This window comes from Hesperophylax consimilis, chromosome 17 (genome assembly GCF_061612785.1).
Source record: "Hesperophylax consimilis isolate HC1 chromosome 17, BYU_Hcon_1.0, whole genome shotgun sequence".
Lineage (NCBI taxonomy): Eukaryota > Metazoa > Arthropoda > Insecta > Trichoptera > Limnephilidae > Hesperophylax > Hesperophylax consimilis.
The window spans coordinates 21,117,898-21,140,727 of record NC_142852.1 but is presented as its reverse complement, the minus strand read 5'-3'; the positions used below and the strand labels follow the sequence as shown (position 1 = coordinate 21,140,727).

At 40.8% G+C, this 22,830-nt stretch overlaps 2 protein-coding genes across 3 annotated transcripts in view; one reads left to right on the top strand and one right to left on the bottom strand.

Annotated features, from left to right (window-relative positions):
- Nucleotides 1-16,209, bottom strand: part of Zpr1 (zinc finger protein Zpr1) — a 127,439-nt gene extending 111,230 nt beyond the window's left edge. For both annotated transcript variants that reach the window (XM_089641593.1, XM_089641592.1), the window contains exons 1-4: nucleotides 16,044-16,209; nucleotides 14,162-14,414; nucleotides 4,178-4,360; nucleotides 1,795-1,910 (exon numbers count right to left, since the gene is read on the bottom strand). In XM_089641593.1, the coding sequence (XP_089497719.1) occupies nucleotides 1,795-1,910; nucleotides 4,178-4,360; nucleotides 14,162-14,414; nucleotides 16,044-16,145 (654 nt within the window). In that variant the 5' untranslated portion in view covers nucleotides 16,146-16,209. The remainder of the gene's footprint in view (nucleotides 1-1,794; nucleotides 1,911-4,177; nucleotides 4,361-14,161; nucleotides 14,415-16,043) is intronic.
- A 1,720-nt stretch (nucleotides 16,210-17,929) lies between these two features.
- LOC149416207 (uncharacterized) lies at nucleotides 17,930-22,545 on the top strand. Its single transcript, XM_089642086.1, has 4 exons — nucleotides 17,930-18,060; nucleotides 18,371-18,417; nucleotides 18,601-19,720; nucleotides 21,168-22,545. Exons 3-4 carry the CDS (start codon nucleotides 18,664-18,666, stop codon nucleotides 22,298-22,300), a joined length of 2,190 nt encoding a protein of 729 aa, XP_089498212.1. The 5' UTR covers nucleotides 17,930-18,060; nucleotides 18,371-18,417; nucleotides 18,601-18,663; the 3' UTR covers nucleotides 22,301-22,545.
- The last annotated feature ends 285 nt before the right edge of the window (nucleotides 22,546-22,830 follow it).

Below are 22,830 nucleotides of genomic sequence, written 5' to 3'. Positions count from 1 at the left end.
ATTTACTTCCCAGCAACCAACCAGCTTTGTGTTTCGCGTCCAGACGTTTCTCGATGTGATAGTAACAACTGATCTATATTACACGATGAGAATATGCTTAAAATAAAGTAAAATAATGCTTATATATGGAATGTAATACGACAATTGGGTTTATTTTCTTTTTCAAATCTATTTTTACAAGTTTTCATAGTACAAGTCAACATTTTGCCGTGTTATTTCGTAAAATGAACCGATGATGCCTCGACCATAGTTCGCACAAGAATGATGACGTCACGTTTTCAAATTTCACTTGAGGCCATACGCGAGCACAGCCGGCTCCAATGGAACCGGTATGGGGAGTGGGGATAATACGCTTTTAATCACTTAGGGCAGGTCTACTAATATTCATATGTCTATGGCTTTAGCCGTGTTTGGTGACCAGATCTTCCCCACACCATCCTTCTTCAACTCACAACATCGTCACTGGCTCCAGACGGTTGGGATTCTCGTGCGGCATTAACATCACTCAAACAAATCTATTTTAAAAAAATACTCCTTTACATTCATAAATACAAAACACAAGAAATAACAACTAACAAAAATATTAGAAACACGAGATCTCAGGGTCAAAAACATATCCAATAAGCAACTACAACATACATTTGGGTAAAAAAGCTTCCTATACAATAAAATCCCACTCACAACAATATTATAACATTAAAATCTCAAATGAAAAGCTGGATACACAATATAGGGAGATCAGAAATAGATAATGTACTGACACCAAATACAGACTGAAACTGAAACCAACTCAATTGAACAAAAAAACACCTTGTACATAATATATTTATACTACTACTACTAATACGTACTACTAAATTTGAATAATATTTTAACCAAATTCCCACATTTAGATCCCAGTGAGGATATCATTATATCTATGTTTCAAAAAAGGAGATAATAAAACACTTAACTAACAAGATATCAGATATCAGTCTATATAAATAAAAATGTAAATGTTTGTTTGTTCAAAATCTGAAATACGCGTGTGTTTTTATATACCTATATCATATAGATGTCACCTGTGACAGGTAAAAACATGCTAACAGCGCCAGCTCTGAACGTAAAAGCAACAAGCACTATTGTCAGAGAGACAGGACAGATAGTCTGCACAGACATACTGAGCTACAGCAACGCGCGGCGGGGTACCGATAGTAATAAATAAATTAATATTAATACTATATTGTTATTTCGGCTACTGGCATTATACCTAGCTAGCTACCTCATTCAAAATTTAGGCATATTAGATCTGTCAAAGAATTTATATATAAAAATGCAAAAATCAGTCATTTTAAATACATGTAGGATTGCGAAAGATTTTTTAAACATTTATATTGAGGGATCAGTAGGATTTATAGGTCCTGTTAGGAGTTCTACCGAGCCGAACCCTCTGATATGAAAATATCTGGAGTCGGTGAATTATTTTCCCATTTGATCTCTGGTGAGTTGACGTGTTGTTCTTGTATTGTTTTGTATTTCTTATGCTTATATAATGCACTTGCATAATGTGGATTGACTAGATGATCATTTGTGGAAAAGTGTGTGGAAGGGTTTAGTTTTTCCTGTGGGAAGATATAACCCGGACATTAATTTATAGATGTCACCTGGGACAGCTAAACACAAGGTTTTTTCAAAAACAGCGCCATCTTTGGACGTAAAATCAACATGCACTATTGTTTCTCTATCTGCACAGATAGAGCCAGAGCAAGGCGTGGCGGAATACAGCTAGTTATTCACATAAAAATAAATAAATACCTCAGCGTGAGAGAAGATTCCGAGGGCGTGGTTTTGTTCTTTGGTGCGATCAAAGTGCGTGACCTTGCAACCAGGGTCTGCTCCGGGCGCATTAGGATTCTCTATGTGACTGTTCCCTGCAACAGAAAAGTGACCTCTTTAATAATATTATTAACTAGCTGACGTTCATCCAACGTCGCTCGGGGTTCTAGATGATTTGACGTGCATTTTTAACTCTTCCGTAACCTTTCACGTATCTTGTCAGAAGGTGGGAGAATTTCCGCTTTGCAATAAAATCCAATTAAATTGAATATTTATGAACGTATCCGAAAACCAAAAACTGTTTTTGAAAGGTGATCAAATACGCTTTCAAATTGTCATATTAAAAATAAACATATAGTTTTTGAAATATTAATTTTTTTAATGCAAACATAAAAAAGTTGTTTCTAATTAAAATTACTGGTAACGAAAAAAAAAAACACACGCAGATTTTATTAGATAAATGTTTATTCTTAGGAGATAGACATATACCATTGCGGACTTTTCTGTAGGCCTTTTTAAGCTATACAATTCCGTAGTACATTATTTTGATGTATCTCATAAGGTTTAGCCAGCGTTAGCAATGCAAGTGTCCTCAAATATTTTTTTACGATTTGATTACAGAACATCAGCTTTTCTCTGATTTTTATAAATATAATATCCATGTTTTATATATAAAAAAACCTTTTAGAAGAATTTCTCTAAATGATGAAAAACCTATCAAAATTCATTGTGTAGTTTAGAAGAACTAAGTGTGCAAAAAGACAGACGCGGATAGCGAATTTATGTTATACTATTTAGAGATAACTATGTAGCGATGATACTAGAATATTCGGGAACGTTCGCCATTGCAAAATGCATCGTAGCTAAAACTCTCTAGATACAATGGTGATACTAGATAAGATACAAGTCTGTATATTCTCGATACACTTAGCACTATAAAACGAGCGCATCGAGATGTACTCAGTCAGTCATTAATTAACAGTTTTACGAGTGACCAACCTGCGAGCCCTGCGACTGCTTGCTGGCCACCCGACAGGTCGGCCACCCGCGTCGCGCCCCACCGTTACTCCACCGCGCAGCTACAGGACCTTACCTACCTACGACCGGCTTTGCACGGACTTTACAAGAGAGGCTACAAATTACCATGGACTCATCATCCCTGGCCTGCGCTTCTCATGCGCCTAGACCCTGCGACATCTTCGCAGGTCTGCGCCTCGGCCCCGCGGCATCGTCGCCGGCCTGCATCTCCCGAACAGATCAACCCTCTTCTTGGCTATCCTGTTTCACACTGGTATAACCGGAAGACGCCACGTCATCCCCAGTGCTGAACACATCCACGAGTCCGGTCTCCACCAACGCAGTGTCGACCCACTGACTACCGCGTCGACCACTCCACTGCCGTCATCGCCGCTTACACCTGGTACACAAAAACCATCTATCTTTCATTTGTCTCACTACCAATCTCTCTCTCTGGTTTCAATCCTGGGATTGGTTTGCATCAATTACATCTAATCTCCTCTTCCATTCTTCCCTGTCTTGTGCGGCTCTTTTGACTTCTGCATATGATGAGCAGCGCACGTCCACCAGCAGGTCCTCCAGGTACTCTCGGCGTGGGCGTCCCCTAGAGTTGGTCCCCTCGGTCATACCCTCCATTATGACATGCAAGAGGCCTTCTTGTCGTATAACATGGCCGATCCAGCTTGCACGCCTTTCGGACAAGGTCCTGAACAGGTACCTTCCTCCTTCGATTCTTTGGAGAACCTCCACATTTGTAACATGGTCTCTCCAGGAAATTCCTAACAGTCTTCTATAGGACCTCAAAAGCCTCTAGTCTCAAAAGCCTCTAGTCTCCGTTTATCTCTTTCGGATAGGCACCATGTTTCGCAGCCGTACATCAAGATACTCCATACATAGGTCTTGATGAGGAGTATTCTCAGTTTTAGGTCTATACTATTGGATTCTATTATTTTCGACCTTTTATTGAATGCAAGCCTAGCCTGATGTATACGGCTGTCGACCTCGCTCTTAGACCGACCGTCCCATGTTATTTTGCTCCCGAGGTAGACAAACTCCTTGGTGTTCTTTAGTGGAACTCCTGCCATCTCTACTCTCATCTGATGTTGCGTTCGGCCTACAGTCAGCAGCTTTGTTTTGTCTTTATTTATCTTCATGTTGTAGTTGTTTTGAAGAATACCAATCTACAAAACTATAATGTATTGGCAACCATGAAACAGGCAGTTGCCTAGTACGGTGATTCAACATTGATTGCAGATAAAACGGCTTTTACGATTCCGTGTCAGACTGAGAGAAATATCTCCCAAATATACTCAGCTAATAAAGAGAAAAGGTAAACAATAATTACCACTGATATCTTCCAGTATAAGGTTGAAAGGTCCGTTAACTTCTACATCCTTAAGTTTGGCCAGACTAAGAATGAACAGATCAATTTTGAGGGCATCTTCGGGATGTTCCTGTCTCCGTTTCTCCTGGTCCTGCTTTAATCCTTCGGCAACGCGATCGAGGATACCTTCGACCGTTGTCACTTCTGCAAAAAAAGGCAGTATTACTTAAGTAAATTGGATTTAACAAACATAATCTCTACACGTAATAATATTATGTCGAAATGCCATGTGGGCATGATATTTATTTATGTATTTAATCCACGCTAACATTTGATATATATTTATTTATTTATTATTCATTAACGCCCTATTGGGCTTTTGCAGAGGAAATTGACAATTTATGTATGTAAGTGTAACATTATACATGGATAATAGCATAAATATATACAAAAAAAAATACAAAAATCAAATTTTATTGCTAAGATTAACATCAAATCCAAATAACAACACATGATATTATAAATAAAGCAAATTAACAAGCATAAAGTAAGTATGTACATTGTACATTCGTATGTGCATACAATTATTCATGTTTGTTGCAAACCAGTAACGCTGAAAACAGGAAAATAATTTACTCGTAAGGTATATAAAAAATAAATACATATATAATACATATACTGATATGTATTATAAAACAGAAGTTTAAACAAACTACGCAATGAAACGCGGTACATGTGCAAGTTTTGCAATGTCCCCCTGCATAAAGGAAAGTGTTTCGAACGCTATCACACATTGAAGCACTATTAAGTTATACATAGTATTTTTTATATCTATTGAAAATTTTTTAAATAATCTTGTAATTTTGTATGAATAAATTTCGATATGTTATTTCGATTGTGAAATACTGTTTTTTCTGTGATTCCCAAGAAAGTAGAAAGTTTTTGTTCATAAAAAAAGGAATTACACATACATTGCTAAGTAAATAAATAGAGACATATTTTTAAAGTAAAACACTGAAAGTTTCATCGAAAAATATCAAATAGATCATAAGATATGAATATTTTGCGGAAAGTCTAATTTTGGCGCTAAAATTTAAAAAAACACACGCGCCCCCAATTTGGCGGTAAAATGCCCTACCATATAGTGTTAATATCGAATTTAAATAATAGTTTACTTGAAATGGTAAAACAAATCAAAGTATAATATACATATCAAGTATGTCAGTACATGGATACATAGTTATATAGAAATTTAGTGCAGAATAATAGTATTTTTGAGGTATGTTACTATAGCCTTCTTGTAACTATATTCCGTGCAGTTGAACACATCATTATAATAATGATAATATTGGACAATTTGTATAGCGCCGCTTTTGTGAGATATCACCTCAGGGGAGCTTTACAGTTGATGCAGGCATTACATAAAATTTAAATATAACAAAAATAAAGTGAAGTTAAGTTAAGTAAAATGAAGAACAGGAACAGGTGACATGAAGATAAAAGATGGAGACTCTGCAGCAAGAATCCTAGGTGGTGAAGAAACTGGACCAGCTGCTGCAGAGAGAGAGTCCACTGCGTCCACCAACAGTGCCAGCACGAGGTACGTCATCCGTCCAGGTATGTGTCTGCTGCTAATAGAGCGCTGACACAATATCCTCACATAGATAACAGACCTTGGCAGCACCGCTGTGACGTTCGACGCAGATAGAAGATGGAGACTGCAGCAAGAATCCTAGGTGGTGAAGAAACTGGACCAGCTGCTGCAGCGAGAAACACAACCTCGTCCACCAACAGTGCCAGCACGAGGTACGTCATCCGTCCAGGTATGTGTCTGCTGCTAATAGAGCGCTGACACAATATCCTCACATAGATAACAGACCTTGGCAGCACCGCTGTGACGTTCGACGCAGATAGAAGATGGAGACTGCAGCAAGAATCCTAGCTGGTGAAGAAACTGGACCAGCTGCTGCAGCGAGAAACACAACCTCGTCCACCAACAGTGCCAGCACGAGGTACGTCATCCGTCCAGGTATGTGTCTGCTGCTAATAGAGCGCTGACACAATATCCTCACATAGATAACAGACCTTGGCAGCACCGCTGTGACGTTCGACGCAGATAGAAGATGGAGACTGCAGCAAGAATCCTAGGTGGTGAAGAAACTGGACCAGCTGCTGCAGCGAGAAACACAACCTCGTCCACCAACAGTGCCAGCACGAGGTACGTCATCCGTCCAGGTATGTGTCTGCTGCTAATAGAGCGCTGACACAATATCCTCACATAGATAACAGACCTTGGCAGCACCGCTGTGACGTTCGACGCAGATAGAAGATGGAGACTGCAGCAAGAATCCTAGCTGGTGAAGAAACTGGACCAGCTGCTGCAGCGAGAAACACAACCTCGTCCACCAACAGTGCCAGCACGAGGTACGTCATCCGTCCAGGTATGTGTCTGCTGCTAATAGAGCGCTGACACAATATCCTCACATAGATAACAGACCTTGGCAGCACCGCTGTGACGTTCGACGCAGATAGAAGATGGAGACTGCAGCAAGAATCCTAGCTGGTGAAGAAACTGGACCAGCTGCTGCAGCGAGAAACACAACCTCGTCCACCAACAGTGCCAGCACGAGGTACGTCATCCGTCCAGGTATGTGTCTGCTGCTAATAGAGCGCTGACACAATATCCTCACATAGATAACAGACCTTGGCAGCACCGCTGTGACGTTCGACGCAGATAGAAGATGGAGACTGCAGCAAGAATCCTAGCTGGTGAAGAAACTGGACCAGCTGCTGCAGCGAGAAACACAACCTCGTCCACCAACAGTGCCAGCACGAGGTACGTCATCCGTCCAGGTATGTGTCTGCTGCTAATAGAGCGCTGACACAATATCCTCACATAGATAACAGACCTTGGCAGCACCGCTGTGACGTTCGACGCAGATAGAAGATGGAGACTGCAGCAAGAATCCTAGCTGGTGAAGAAACTGGACCAGCTGCTGCAGCGAGAAACACAACCTCGTCCACCAACAGTGCCAGCACGAGGTACGTCATCCGTCCAGGTATGTGTCTGCTGCTAATAGAGCGCTGACACAATATCCTCACATAGATAACAGACCTTGGCAGCACCGCTGTGACGTTCGACGCAGATAGAAGATGGAGACTGCAGCAAGAATCCTAGCTGGTGAAGAAACTGGACCAGCTGCTGCAGCGAGAAACACAACCTCGTCCACCAACAGTGCCAGCACGAGGTACGTCATCCGTCCAGGTATGTGTCTGCTGCTAATAGAGCGCTGACACAATATCCTCACATAGATAACAGACCTTGGCAGCACCGCTGTGACGTTCGACGCAGATAGAAGATGGAGACTGCAGCAAGAATCCTAGCTGGTGAAGAAACTGGACCAGCTGCTGCAGCGAGAAACACAACCTCGTCCACCAACAGTGCCAGCACGAGGTACGTCATCCGTCCAGGTATGTGTCTGCTGCTAATAGAGCGCTGACACAATATCCTCACATAGATAACAGACCTTGGCAGCACCGCTGTGACGTTCGACGCAGATAGAAGATGGAGACTGCAGCAAGAATCCTAGCTGGTGAAGAAACTGGACCAGCTGCTGCAGCGAGAAACACAACCTCGTCCACCAACAGTGCCAGCACGAGGTACGTCATCCGTCCAGGTATGTGTCTGCTGCTAATAGAGCGCTGACACAATATCCTCACATAGATAACAGACCTTGGCAGCACCGCTGTGACGTTCGACGCAGATAGAAGATGGAGACTGCAGCAAGAATCCTAGGTGGTGAAGAAACTGGACCAGCTGCTGCAGCGAGAAACACAACCTCGTCCACCAACAGTGCCAGCACGAGGTACGTCATCCGTCCAGGTATGTGTCTGCTGCTAATAGAGCGCTGACACAATATCCTCACATAGATAACAGACCTTGGCAGCACCGCTGTGACGTTCGACGCAGATAGAAGATGGAGACTGCAGCAAGAATCCTAGCTGGTGAAGAAACTGGACCAGCTGCTGCAGCGAGAAACACAACCTCGTCCACCAACAGTGCCAGCACGAGGTACGTCATCCGTCCAGGTATGTGTCTGCTGCTAATAGAGCGCTGACACAATATCCTCACATAGATAACAGACCTTGGCAGCACCGCTGTGACGTTCGACGCAGATAGAAGATGGAGACTGCAGCAAGAATCCTAGCTGGTGAAGAAACTGGACCAGCTGCTGCAGCGAGAAACACAACCTCGTCCACCAACAGTGCCAGCACGAGGTACGTCATCCGTCCAGGTATGTGTCTGCTGCTAATAGAGCGCTGACACAATATCCTCACATAGATAACAGACCTTGGCAGCACCGCTGTGACGTTCGACGCAGATAGAAGATGGAGACTGCAGCAAGAATCCTAGGTGGTGAAGAAACTGGACCAGCTGCTGCAGCGAGAAACACAACCTCGTCCACCAACAGTGCCAGCACGAGGTACGTCATCCGTCCAGGTATGTGTCTGCTGCTAATAGAGCGCTGACACAATATCCTCACATAGATAACAGACCTTGGCAGCACCGCTGTGACGTTCGACGCAGATAGAAGATGGAGACTGCAGCAAGAATCCTAGCTGGTGAAGAAACTGGACCAGCTGCTGCAGCGAGAAACACAACCTCGTCCACCAACAGTGCCAGCACGAGGTACGTCATCCGTCCAGGTATGTGTCTGCTGCTAATAGAGCGCTGACACAATATCCTCACATAGATAACAGACCTTGGCAGCACCGCTGTGACGTTCGACGCAGATAGAAGATGGAGACTGCAGCAAGAATCCTAGCTGGTGAAGAAACTGGACCAGCTGCTGCAGCGAGAAACACAACCTCGTCCACCAACAGTGCCAGCACGAGGTACGTCATCCGTCCAGGTATGTGTCTGCTGCTAATAGAGCGCTGACACAATATCCTCACATAGATAACAGACCTTGGCAGCACCGCTGTGACGTTCGACGCAGATAGAAGATGGAGACTGCAGCAAGAATCCTAGGTGGTGAAGAAACTGGACCAGCTGCTGCAGCGAGAAACACAACCTCGTCCACCAACAGTGCCAGCACGAGGTACGTCATCCGTCCAGGTATGTGTCTGCTGCTAATAGAGCGCTGACACAATATCCTCACATAGATAACAGACCTTGGCAGCACCGCTGTGACGTTCGACGCAGATAGAAGATGGAGACTGCAGCAAGAATCCTAGCTGGTGAAGAAACTGGACCAGCTGCTGCAGCGAGAAACACAACCTCGTCCACCAACAGTGCCAGCACGAGGTACGTCATCCGTCCAGGTATGTGTCTGCTGCTAATAGAGCGCTGACACAATATCCTCACATAGATAACAGACCTTGGCAGCACCGCTGTGACGTTCGACGCAGATAGAAGATGGAGACTGCAGCAAGAATCCTAGGTGGTGAAGAAACTGGACCAGCTGCTGCAGCGAGAAACACAACCTCGTCCACCAACAGTGCCAGCACGAGGTACGTCATCCGTCCAGGTATGTGTCTGCTGCTAATAGAGCGCTGACACAATATCCTCACATAGATAACAGACCTTGGCAGCACCGCTGTGACGTTCGACGCAGATAGAAGATGGAGACTGCAGCAAGAATCCTAGCTGGTGAAGAAACTGGACCAGCTGCTGCAGCGAGAAACACAACCTCGTCCACCAACAGTGCCAGCACGAGGTACGTCATCCGTCCAGGTATGTGTCTGCTGCTAATAGAGCGCTGACACAATATCCTCACATAGATAACAGACCTTGGCAGCACCGCTGTGACGTTCGACGCAGATAGAAGATGGAGACTGCAGCAAGAATCCTAGCTGGTGAAGAAACTGGACCAGCTGCTGCAGCGAGAAACACAACCTCGTCCACCAACAGTGCCAGCACGAGGTACGTCATCCGTCCAGGTATGTGTCTGCTGCTAATAGAGCGCTGACACAATATCCTCACATAGATAACAGACCTTGGCAGCACCGCTGTGACGTTCGACGCAGATAGAAGATGGAGACTGCAGCAAGAATCCTAGCTGGTGAAGAAACTGGACCAGCTGCTGCAGCGAGAAACACAACCTCGTCCACCAACAGTGCCAGCACGAGGTACGTCATCCGTCCAGGTATGTGTCTGCTGCTAATAGAGCGCTGACACAATATCCTCACATAGATAACAGACCTTGGCAGCACCGCTGTGACGTTCGACGCAGATAGAAGATGGAGACTGCAGCAAGAATCCTAGCTGGTGAAGAAACTGGACCAGCTGCTGCAGCGAGAAACACAACCTCGTCCACCAACAGTGCCAGCACGAGGTACGTCATCCGTCCAGGTATGTGTCTGCTGCTAATAGAGCGCTGACACAATATCCTCACATAGATAACAGACCTTGGCAGCACCGCTGTGACGTTCGACGCAGATAGAAGATGGAGACTGCAGCAAGAATCCTAGGTGGTGAAGAAACTGGACCAGCTGCTGCAGCGAGAAACACAACCTCGTCCACCAACAGTGCCAGCACGAGGTACGTCATCCGTCCAGGTATGTGTCTGCTGCTAATAGAGCGCTGACACAATATCCTCACATAGATAACAGACCTTGGCAGCACCGCTGTGACGTTCGACGCAGATAGAAGATGGAGACTGCAGCAAGAATCCTAGCTGGTGAAGAAACTGGACCAGCTGCTGCAGCGAGAAACACAACCTCGTCCACCAACAGTGCCAGCACGAGGTACGTCATCCGTCCAGGTATGTGTCTGCTGCTAATAGAGCGCTGACACAATATCCTCACATAGATAACAGACCTTGGCAGCACCGCTGTGACGTTCGACGCAGATAGAAGATGGAGACTGCAGCAAGAATCCTAGCTGGTGAAGAAACTGGACCAGCTGCTGCAGCGAGAAACACAACCTCGTCCACCAACAGTGCCAGCACGAGGTACGTCATCCGTCCAGGTATGTGTCTGCTGCTAATAGAGCGCTGACACAATATCCTCACATAGATAACAGACCTTGGCAGCACCGCTGTGACGTTCGACGCAGATAGAAGATGGAGACTGCAGCAAGAATCCTAGCTGGTGAAGAAACTGGACCAGCTGCTGCAGCGAGAAACACAACCTCGTCCACCAACAGTGCCAGCACGAGGTACGTCATCCGTCCAGGTATGTGTCTGCTGCTAATAGAGCGCTGACACAATATCCTCACATAGATAACAGACCTTGGCAGCACCGCTGTGACGTTCGACGCAGATAGAAGATGGAGACTGCAGCAAGAATCCTAGCTGGTGAAGAAACTGGACCAGCTGCTGCAGCGAGAAACACAACCTCGTCCACCAACAGTGCCAGCACGAGGTACGTCATCCGTCCAGGTATGTGTCTGCTGCTAATAGAGCGCTGACACAATATCCTCACATAGATAACAGACCTTGGCAGCACCGCTGTGACGTTCGACGCAGATAGAAGATGGAGACTGCAGCAAGAATCCTAGCTGGTGAAGAAACTGGACCAGCTGCTGCAGCGAGAAACACAACCTCGTCCACCAACAGTGCCAGCACGAGGTACGTCATCCGTCCAGGTATGTGTCTGCTGCTAATAGAGCGCTGACACAATATCCTCACATAGATAACAGACCTTGGCAGCACCGCTGTGACGTTCGACGCAGATAGAAGATGGAGACTGCAGCAAGAATCCTAGCTGGTGAAGAAACTGGACCAGCTGCTGCAGCGAGAAACACAACCTCGTCCACCAACAGTGCCAGCACGAGGTACGTCATCCGTCCAGGTATGTGTCTGCTGCTAATAGAGCGCTGACACAATATCCTCACATAGATAACAGACCTTGGCAGCACCGCTGTGACGTTCGACGCAGATAGAAGATGGAGACTGCAGCAAGAATCCTAGCTGGTGAAGAAACTGGACCAGCTGCTGCAGCGAGAAACACAACCTCGTCCACCAACAGTGCCAGCACGAGGTACGTCATCCGTCCAGGTATGTGTCTGCTGCTAATAGAGCGCTGACACAATATCCTCACATAGATAACAGACCTTGGCAGCACCGCTGTGACGTTCGACGCAGATAGAAGATGGAGACTGCAGCAAGAATCCTAGGTGGTGAAGAAACTGGACCAGCTGCTGCAGCGAGAAACACAACCTCGTCCACCAACAGTGCCAGCACGAGGTACGTCATCCGTCCAGGTATGTGTCTGCTGCTGATAGAGCGCTGACACAATATCATCACATAGATAACAGACCTTGGCAGCACCGCTGTGACGTTCGACGCAGATAGAAAATGGAGACTCTGCAGCAAGAATCCTAGGTGGTGAAGAAACTGGACCAGCTGCTGCAGAGAGAGAGTCCACTACGTCCACTACAATTGCTGATAAATTATTGCCAATTGCATGTAATCTAGTTACAAGTGAGTATCTAATTGACTCAGTTTCGATGGAGTAGTTCTGGTTGGTATGTTGAAGGTGATTAGGCACAATAATTAATTGTTTGGTTATGTTATGTTGATTATCAGGTCATTTTAGATAGATTCGTGTCGAATTAATACATTGTTTCTTATTTTGAACACAATCAAATAATTCAGGATGGATCATACAAGCATTCAAATTCATTCAACAAAATTCGACTCACTTCTCCGCTGTCAAACTCGGAATGTTTTGACGCCATTTTTGATTCGAGGAATAGCGCCTAACGTGAGGTTCGAGCACTGATTAGTCAAATCGAACTTTAACCCGAGCGTTAGCGTTATTCAGATATAGTGAAAAAGAAAAAATGACTAATCCGCGGATTAGTGCTTAGTCAGAACATAATCAGAGATAGTGAAATACCCCCTTAATCAGGGCTGTCTATAATTCCAAGAACAATTTTAAAAATAAAAATCAAGTCAATTATAAAGTTATTAATTATTTCATCAAGTGATTGTAATTTAGTTTCTATTGGAAGACCGAGTTTACAATTTTCGTATCTGCCAATAAGTTTAGTAAATCAAATCCAAAATGTACGGTGAAATCATAAAAAAAAATTAAATATGGAATTACGCAATTTGTCCAAAGAAACGTCACTATCTCAATTTCAATTTGGGAGGCGGATACGGCGAACCAGTCATTGGATAACCGACACCTCTGCCGTAGATCACCGCAAGTGGTTTGCTAGTTTTGTGACTTAGCAGGGGAGCCTGGGTTCAAGGGGTGAGGATTGTCTTAGCGTCTGCCCACCTGATTTCACACACCGACCTCCAAATTCCTTCCCACCCTTCATACATTTTTCCGAACGACAATCTCCCATTTAAAAATTAATCTTTACTGAACCACGGACAAATTAAGACTTGCTTAAATAATAAAGTGGATGCAGCAGATTTAAAAAAAAAATGCATAAAATATTTACAGACAGACGAAATGTAAAATGGTTGAGTTTAAACAGGACTTCACCACGCTCAGTCAATAACACATTTTACTAACCTAACCTACATAAATTAAATAGTCTCATTGTTAAATGTGACTGACTGTTGTTAGTTAAGTTAGGGCCAGTTGTTACACAGAATTTAAAAAAAATCATCAAATTTCAAAGTTAATTTTCATGTTCTGTTTTTAAATTATTATGGGCCGGTTGCTCCACAGAAATGAAATAATAGCAGAACTTGAAAATTGATGAATTGTTCAAATTCTGTCAAACATTATTTGAGTTTTTGTCTGCCCTGATGACGGACAATGTAATGCTTTCTAAAACGTTCGCTAAAGAAGGAGATACAGTATACATAATACCTAACCCATAGTTTAGCTTAGGTCAGGTTAGGTTATGTTCGTAAAAGTTAGGTTAGGTTAAATACTATGAATAAAATGATGTAACAGTGTACCTCCTTTTTGTCCAGTTGGTGGCAACTCCATTTTGAACTCCGGTATTGTCACAATCGAGCGTAATGGCGCAGCTTACCCTTCTTTTTACCCCAAACGTTAGGTTAGTTAATCAAGTATAATGATGTTACATACCTCCTTTCTGTCCTGTAGCCGGAACCTCCAGCTCTAATTCTGGTATAGTCACAACAGCGCTGTGAGCACGCACAACCCGCCTGTTCAGATCTCGCGCACAGACCACCTTCAGCCGGTGTATGCACCCCTGGTCCTTCGCAGCCACGGCGTCGCGCAGTTCGTTATCGCTGTGTCCACAGTGCGCGCAGCGAAACGACATCACAATCACGTCACGGAAGAAGGGAATCCTCGTTAGCATTATACGCGTAGAGCCCTGAAAAGTGGACGGAGCTATGTTAAATATACAGACGGTTAATACGCACTTTATCCGTTCGATAATAATGAAAAGCATTTGAATTTATTTTGTAAAATAAAACATATTGATAGTTATTTTGTTAGAATTAAAATCAATTGTTCACTTGGGGGCCATTGTTATTGATGTGAAATTTTTAAGACGTTTTTTTAACCTTTCCCTTACTGTGCTAAAAAATCCACGCGTTCCGGTGCTGTGTAGTCAATACACATCTCAAAATAAACAATTTAATATCGGAAAAACATGAATATTCATAGCTAATCGCTTATGTTTATTATATTTTATATCAAAGGTGTTAATAATTGTAATTTAATTGCTGAAAAGATGAAAAAACCATCGGCAGATGCTAAAAAAACGTGCGAGGAGTCCACATCTAACGACGGTCCGCGACCGACTGGCTGGCGCATAAATAAACCACTCAGCTGGCGGCTAGCACACACACAGCTATGCGGTCGTAGGTATCGATGGTCTAAATCAAAATACAACTGCGGACGTGTGGATTTCTCATGTTCCCGCATAGCAAACTAAAGCGGGACATCAATAGCGTGTCATTTCCTCGCACACTCTTCACGTAGCAGTGTCACACGGTTGATTGTATTGGTGTTTTTGTTTCCGATTTTTAACAAAAATCTCTGATTTTTAATTGAATTTGAAAACTATGTAAAATATTATTTTTTTAATTCAGTGCATAAATGTATAACATAGGAATACCTAAAATCTGAACCCAGAATTTATTATATTTATAGAGTTATTAGAAGCAATGTGTAGTAAATACACATCACAGATAAGGAAAGGTTAACAAAATAGCTATCTATTTTAAAAGTTTATATTAACTGTGTCCCAATTTTCTGTACATTTACTGGGGCAATATTAGAGATAGTTGTTTTTCATACTAAGATCTTAAACTGAAACAAATATTAACTGTGCATAGAAAGAATAGATTGGTTAGTTGTTCGAGCTGTCCAACGCTATGTGATCCCAATAGAAAGAAAGGAAGATATTTAGATACAAATTACCTGAAAAAACCCTAGACTCTGTGCAGATACGGGAGGTCTTTTTAATAGATTCTCCTATCTTGACAAACGTATTGTACACTTTAGAGTATGGGCATCAAATGGGAATGCTGTCCTTGTTCTTCCGGTATTTTAATTGAAGATGCTCCGAGGAACTGGCATCATCGCTCCCTTCGGCACCAGTGCATATGCGCGCTCAACATTTGTACACGGTTGACATATGTCACATAAAAGGACAGGTCGTTTTGATAACTCTTCTGTTGCCCATGTTACAACACACAAGGCCGGCCCTGTGCAGGCACAATTGGAGCAATCCAAGGCGCCAAGAAGCCAAGGCGTCAAAAATACATAACAGTTCACCCTTGAAGTTTATATTGCGCCAGGCCGACCCTGACAACATACACCAATACTAGCAAATATCACAATCCTACTGGCTTCATAACTGGCTCCCGACAATCAGAACTTTTGTGCGGTAATCTCATACAAAATTTAAAAAACGTCAGCGACAATTACATGAACATTCCAAACGAAAACATTTTTTATAGGTTACGTTTTACAAAACAATACTAATACTTACATTTTCGTGGCAGTTCATGCACATGGACTCGACTTCTGTGACTTCTGGATCCTCGTCTCCACCGTCAATGTCTCTGAACATCGGTTTTTCCGCTGTGGTCATGGCTTCTCTGTCAGGAAACTTTCAAAATATAAAAAACAAACAAGTTCAACGGCGTATGGCAAAGCGTGATCGATGACGTTAACATCTGTCAAATTTGCTTCTAGCAACTTCTGACGAGTTACCAGAGTGAAAAATATTTTTTCCATACATTATTTTTTTATAAGGAAAACATTTTTAAATCCTTCAGAACTCTTTAGATGATAATTATAAAAAGAATAATTTAATTCTCTATTCCTATATTCCATAATACAACTTAACAAACATATAAAAACAATGCATCGTTCAGAAACACAGTAAATCTCACATGTTACCAATTCTGATTTGTAAAAAAAACTCTGGGTGTGGATAAAGTACTACGAACAGTTAAGTATGTAGGGGTAGTTCAATGCTATACATTCCATATTTTGTAAAATATTGCTAGAATAAGAAAAATAATAATTTTAAATATTTATTAAGATTTACTAAGATGTTTAAAATATTTATGTTGAGGGATCAGTAGGATTTATAGACCTTTTTAGAAGTTCTACCGAGCCAAACCCTCTGATATGAAAATATCTGAAGTCGGTGAATTATTTTCCCATTTGATCTCTGGTGAGTTGACGTGTTGTTCTTGTATTTTTTAAATTTATTTTGCTTATATAATGCACTTGCATAATGTGGATTGACTAGATGATCATTTGTGGAAAAAATGTGTGGAAGGGTTTAGTTTTTCCAATGGAGAAGATTTAACCCGGACATAAAGTCGGATAACATAGATAGGCACAAAATATACGGAATTTAAGTGAAAAAAAGATTTAAAAAAATGTGTGTAAGCAGTCGTTTGTGGAGGATATTTGGACATATTCCGTCTAAAATGGCCATCAGGGGGGGACTCCGATTTTAAACACTCCAATTTTAAACACCCAACTAAATTCATGTCTTAAAATAACATTTTCATATTCTTATATTTAAATTATAAATTAAATGTACCCTGCGCTTTTTTAAAATGTGGGAGTAACGATTTTGTATTAATATAAACTATGATTAATTAAATCTCATGCACTGATGAAATATAATGCAAGCGAAATTTATTTTGAGATATTTATTTATTTTATTTTTTATTATATTATATTGTATCACGTATATAAATAGATCTTAAAACATATTTTCTTTTATTATAAAAATACTTTTGTAATTTAAAAAATGGTTAATCATGTCTCTGTATACTTATCTTCCTTTGTTTTAAACCTTTTACATATTTTGCAAAATTTTTAAAACTCATTTTGTTTTCTATTTTTGTTTACATTGTAAGTACAGTTTTTTCTTTTTTATATTAACGAGCACTTATTTTCTAAAACACAAGCGCCAGCTTACATCAAAATTTAATAATGCACCAAAAAGTTGCTCACTGAAAATCAAAAACTAAAATAATAGTAATACCAAGATAAGGCGCAAAAGTCATCATCCTGTCGGAAGACGTTTTTTAATTTTTGCAAAAAAATGGTGGTTTACTCTGACACTTTATTGTGGAGTTAACTCAATCAGAATGCACGTTGACAAACCATTGATCGCAGTAATCCTCAAGAACGTGGAGTAATATTCTGTCAAACCAATAATTATTTTTATTTACTCCCTTGGGAAATCGAGTGATAACTTTTGCGCCATCTTCTGTTATTGATCGACCTTTATACTTCATTTTCGGTACTTACTTGTTTGTGAGTATGTATTATCGCTCGAGTCTGAACTTGACGTAATGTAGCCACTCGTTACTTTATCTATGGAATTCTGAAATTTGACGTTTACATACAAAGTGGCATCATCAGATAGTTTATCAATTTTACCCCGTTTTGCCGTTTAAAACTATTATACTTCAATAAGCACACGATAATATAGTTAAAAAATCACACAGCATGCATTAGGAGTACAATCTACAGTGGTAATACTACGCATTATTTGTTAATGTGGTATTTTTTATCCTAGACCCTGAGGGCATTGAAAGAGACGCTTTCATCTTTGGATTTTCAATTTAGATTCTGTTTTGATTAGCAAGCAAGTGTATACGCTTTTAAAGCAATACATTGAATGTAACATTCATTTTAAACATAAATTAAAGTATTTAATTCAAAATTATAACAATCTGATTCACCATGTTGGTTGAATCAATAGTTTCTAACTGACATTAATAATTATTTGGTAACTCTTTCTGAATAAAATGATTCAAATAATTGTGTTTTGTATATTTCCAGCTGGTGCAACACTGTAGAAGATGTAATATATGAAAAATAATCATTAGGTAGGTCATTTTATATTCTCCATACATGTACAAAAATGAATTAAAAAATATTATTTTCCTAAGTTAACTGCATACATCTAGAAAATGGTTAAGATTCATTGTTGGGAATTTTGTTTATTGCTTTCACCGAATCTATTATTCGTATGTTGAAATACATTGCTAATCATTTTTTGTATATTTCAGGAAGCTCTTTAACTAGGTTTTATCTAAGCGAGATCGTTTTGTAAATCATACACAAGACTAAAAATGGATTCAAAAACATTTTCGAACAAATCCAAACTTAGTTCGAGCAATGCTTGCATTAACGATGAACTGTGCTGTGCAAATATATTATCTACAATTGGCGTTACAGAAGACCCAAATGAAAGTAAATCCATACCAAACTTAAAGAATGCACGTTTAAAGGAAGGTGCATCATGTTCACGTGCATACACCCTGGACTCTGTTAAAAGTTGCCAAGCACAGGGTGAAATTAATTTATCTGACATTAAATTAGAAAGTGTACATAATGAAGTTAATATAACAGAAATTGCGCTTGGTAATGCAAGCCATGCAAATAAAATTAGTATAAGTAAATCGACTAATCCAGACATTTCTGCCTCCTGTATTTCGCATATTAAACTTGAGCCAGCGAATCAGAGAGATGACGATATTGATGATAATCTAGGAGAATTTGTGCGATATGTGCTAAATGCCAGTAAAATACCACACAAAGTTTTTGATAATGATTTCGCAAGAAGACACAGGGGTGTAGAGCAATCTGATGAAAATATAAATATAATTGAACCCGAAGACAGTGTCAAAGATAAGGTAGACACACTTTCCAATCATCATGATATTCCTTATACAGGCGAAGAAGTTACAAAAAAAATCGCTTTAGAAGCTGAAGATCCTACCAATATAGTATGCTGCCCGGATATAGTAGGTGAAATAACACAGTCGCATACCAAAAAAAGACGAAAAAAGATTAAGCAAAGTGACGACGGGCGAAAATCCGGAAAAATTGGACACGTTGATGAAAGTGACGGAACTTCGTTCATTGATGTTAACAGTAAAATCCGTCGACCTGCCACACCTTACAAATGCGAAGAATTGAATCGACGTGGAACATCAATACCTTCATCAAGTCTTGGATGCCGAACTGACGCCGCCGAGGAATTTATCTTACCTGATATTCTTCCTGTTAAATTACAGCCGAGGGTTGATAGTGGAGTTCTTGCAACAAGCGGCACTCAGAGCATTGCTTTCTGTCCCAAGTTTATAACGAAGCCTTCAAAGTCTAAAAAGGATAGCGCACCTGCAGGTAGAGAAACTTTTATATTTATCACTATTTTATCTTATTTTTTCACAAGCAAAAAAGCAGAAAATCTGTAATATGTCTTTTGTACAGTGAGGTCTTATGTCTTTGAAGTGGTAAAAGCACCGCTTAGTACGCAAAAATATCAAAAATAGCACTTGGTTTCAGCTACAAGAAATAACTATGTTATCGGAAAGTTGGTAAATATGCATTAAAGTTAAATTTTTTCGTAATCGAAGTTATATTTGAAGCTTAGAAAACACATATAAATTATTTAAAAACTCAAACTAATAACCTATTTTATGCATGTTTTTCCATCTCCCCCGACTCAATAGTTGTTTCTAATAGTAATCAAGTTGAAATCAAGTGTTATTTAAAAAAAAAATGTGTTCGTGTAGCGGAATTCGGCAACTTGACCATAGTTTTTTTCTGTCTGATTTATTGACCAATGCATCGAACTTTAAATAGCATTGTCTTTTTTTTAAAGCTTTTCTTACATTGTCGCAAATTAAATTGATCATTTTCGGAAATATCAAAGTTGTTTACATTATTTTTAAAAATACTTCGAAAGGAAGTGTTAATAGATATTTTACGTCAATTGATTGCTTTATAACATATTATTATATAATAATCAAAAATACTAATTTCTGTTGTGGGTCTGTCTGTGTTTGTTATTCTTATGTGTAATTCTGATACAATGAGCTCGGATTTGTTTTGAATTTAAGTGACATTAGTAACCTACCTATAATATAATATTTTACCGAAAATTATATTAATTGCAATTTTAAAAATTGTAACTAATGTGTAAATAATTCAGACAAGCGATAAAGTAACTACGTATAATACAATTTTTTTAACCTAAAAAAATAATGGAAATATGCATTTTTCATTATTCTCTGAAGAAAAGAATTTACCTTAGTGCCTATGTCATCTTTGGGGATGCAATGTGGAGGGCCTTTTTACGGAAAGGAACTAGAGGAAGGTCTGAGAAGGAAAATAGGTATGAGGGGTGGTTTAGAAGTCTCAGTGTGTCCAAGAATGATGGACGAATGCATATATTCCTCCCACTGGTGCAGTTGGTGACTCGCACGAACTTCACCCCCTAAATACGGCCTTCTTTCTTGGTCACCAAACTTAACGAACCACTTTTGGTGACCTGCGGCAGAGGTGTTGGTTATCCAATAAATGGTTCCTGGGGCGTCAGTATCCATACCCGCCTCCCAAATCGCATTTATTTTGTTTAAATTTCTTAGGGTTAAAGTTGACAAGTAAACCCGGATTGCGTGATTATTCAAGGGTCTGTGCTTTTTCCATGTTTAAGAAAGCGTCATTTTCTGGCTAATAACTGTATTTACCAACGGTGTTTATTCAAAAGTTTAATTTCTAATCGTCTTTCTAATTTGTCAACTATAATTATATTTTTAAGAAAATTGACAATATTTGTTTTTGAAAGGCACGGATCCTGAGGCAAAACGAGCTAGACGCGCCGAGTACATGCGCAAATATCGCAATCACCAACGTGTAAAACAGACTGAAGAAGAATCCAGTCATCGTCGGGCTTTACACGCTCAACAGCAGCGAGAAATTCGACAGATGAAGCTGCAGCGAGAAACCGAAGAAGAAGCCAGTCGACGTCGGGCTTTACACGCTCAACGGAAGCGAGACATTCGACAAATGCAGCAACAACAAGAAACTGAGGAAGAAGCCAGTCAACGTCGGGCTTTACACGCTCAAAAAATGCGATACATTCGACAAATGCAGCTACAACAAGAAACTGAAGAAGAAGCTAGTCAACGTCGGGCTCTACGCGCTCAGCGGAAGCGAGACATTCGACAAATGCAGCAACAACATGAAACTGATGCAGAAGGCAGTCTGCGGCGGGCTTTGCACGCTCAACAGATGCGAGGCATTCGACAAATGCAGCAACAAAATGAAACTGAAGAGGAAGTCAGACTGCGTCGGACTTTACACGCTCAACAGATGCGAGACATTCAACAATTGCAACAGCAGCAAGAAACTGACGAAGAAGCCGGTCTGCGTCGGGCTTTACACGCTCAACGTATCAGAGACATTCAACAAATGCAGCAACAACTAGAAACTGAAGAAGAGGCCTGTCTGCGTCGGGCTTTACACGCTCAACAGATGCGAGACATTCAACAATTTCAGCAACAACGGGAAACTGAAGATGAAGCCAATCTGCGTCAAGCTTTACACGCTCAACAGATGCGAGACATTCAACAATTGCAGCAACAACAAGAATCTGAAGAAGAAGCTAGCCTCCGTCGAGCTTTACATGCTCAACAGATGAGAGACATTCAACAATTGCAGAAACAACAAGAAACTGAAGAAGAGGCCAGTCTGCGTCAAGCTTTACATGCTCAACAAATGCGAGACATTCAACAATTGCAGTATCAACAAGAAACGGAAGAAAAATCCAGTCTACGCCGGGAGTTATGCTCTCAACAGATGCGAGACATTCAACAAATGCAGCAACAACAAGAAACTGAAGAAGAAGAAGACGGTCTGCATAGGGCTTTACATGCACAACAGAAACGAGACTTTCAACAAATGCAGCAACAACCATAGCAGTAATCAATAATTTATACCAAGCGATAAAGTACCTATATTTTAACAGATAAATTATTGTCATTTTCATTTTCAAAATTGGAACTGATGTGTTTAGAATTCAGACATAATTTGATAACTTGCGTAACTGATAAAAAAAATACATATACTACCAATATTGTTATTAAAGATTTGCTGTTGTAAATATTTTTTCTTGTTTATTCTGCAACATTTTTCATCTTTACATAAACTTTCAGCTTCACAAATCCTAATCACACAATTATAATAACCCGCGATTTTTCACGGGTCTACGCTAGTAAGCTACCTATATTTTGTATTTTATTCTACAGTTTTAATTGTTGACAATCTCCTTGACCTTTTGTCTTTTATTCTACAGTTTTAGTTGTTGACAATCTCCTTGAACTTTTGTCTTTTATTCTACAGTTTTAGTTGTTGACAATCTCTATGTTGATCCTTCGTTTTTTAATCTACAGTTTTAGTTGTTGACAATCTCCTTGATTTTTGACTTTTATTCTACAGTTTTAGTTGTT

Excerpts from the sequence above, each read along its gene's own strand:
- LOC149416207 (XM_089642086.1), top strand. The coding sequence starts at position 18,664 with ATGGATTCAAAAACATTTTCGAACAAATCCAAACTTAGTTCGAGCAAT. Across the intron at positions 19,721-21,167 it reads AAAGGATAGCGCACCTGCAG|GCACGGATCCTGAGGCAAAA; the intron begins GTAGAGAAACTT and ends TGTTTTTGAAAG.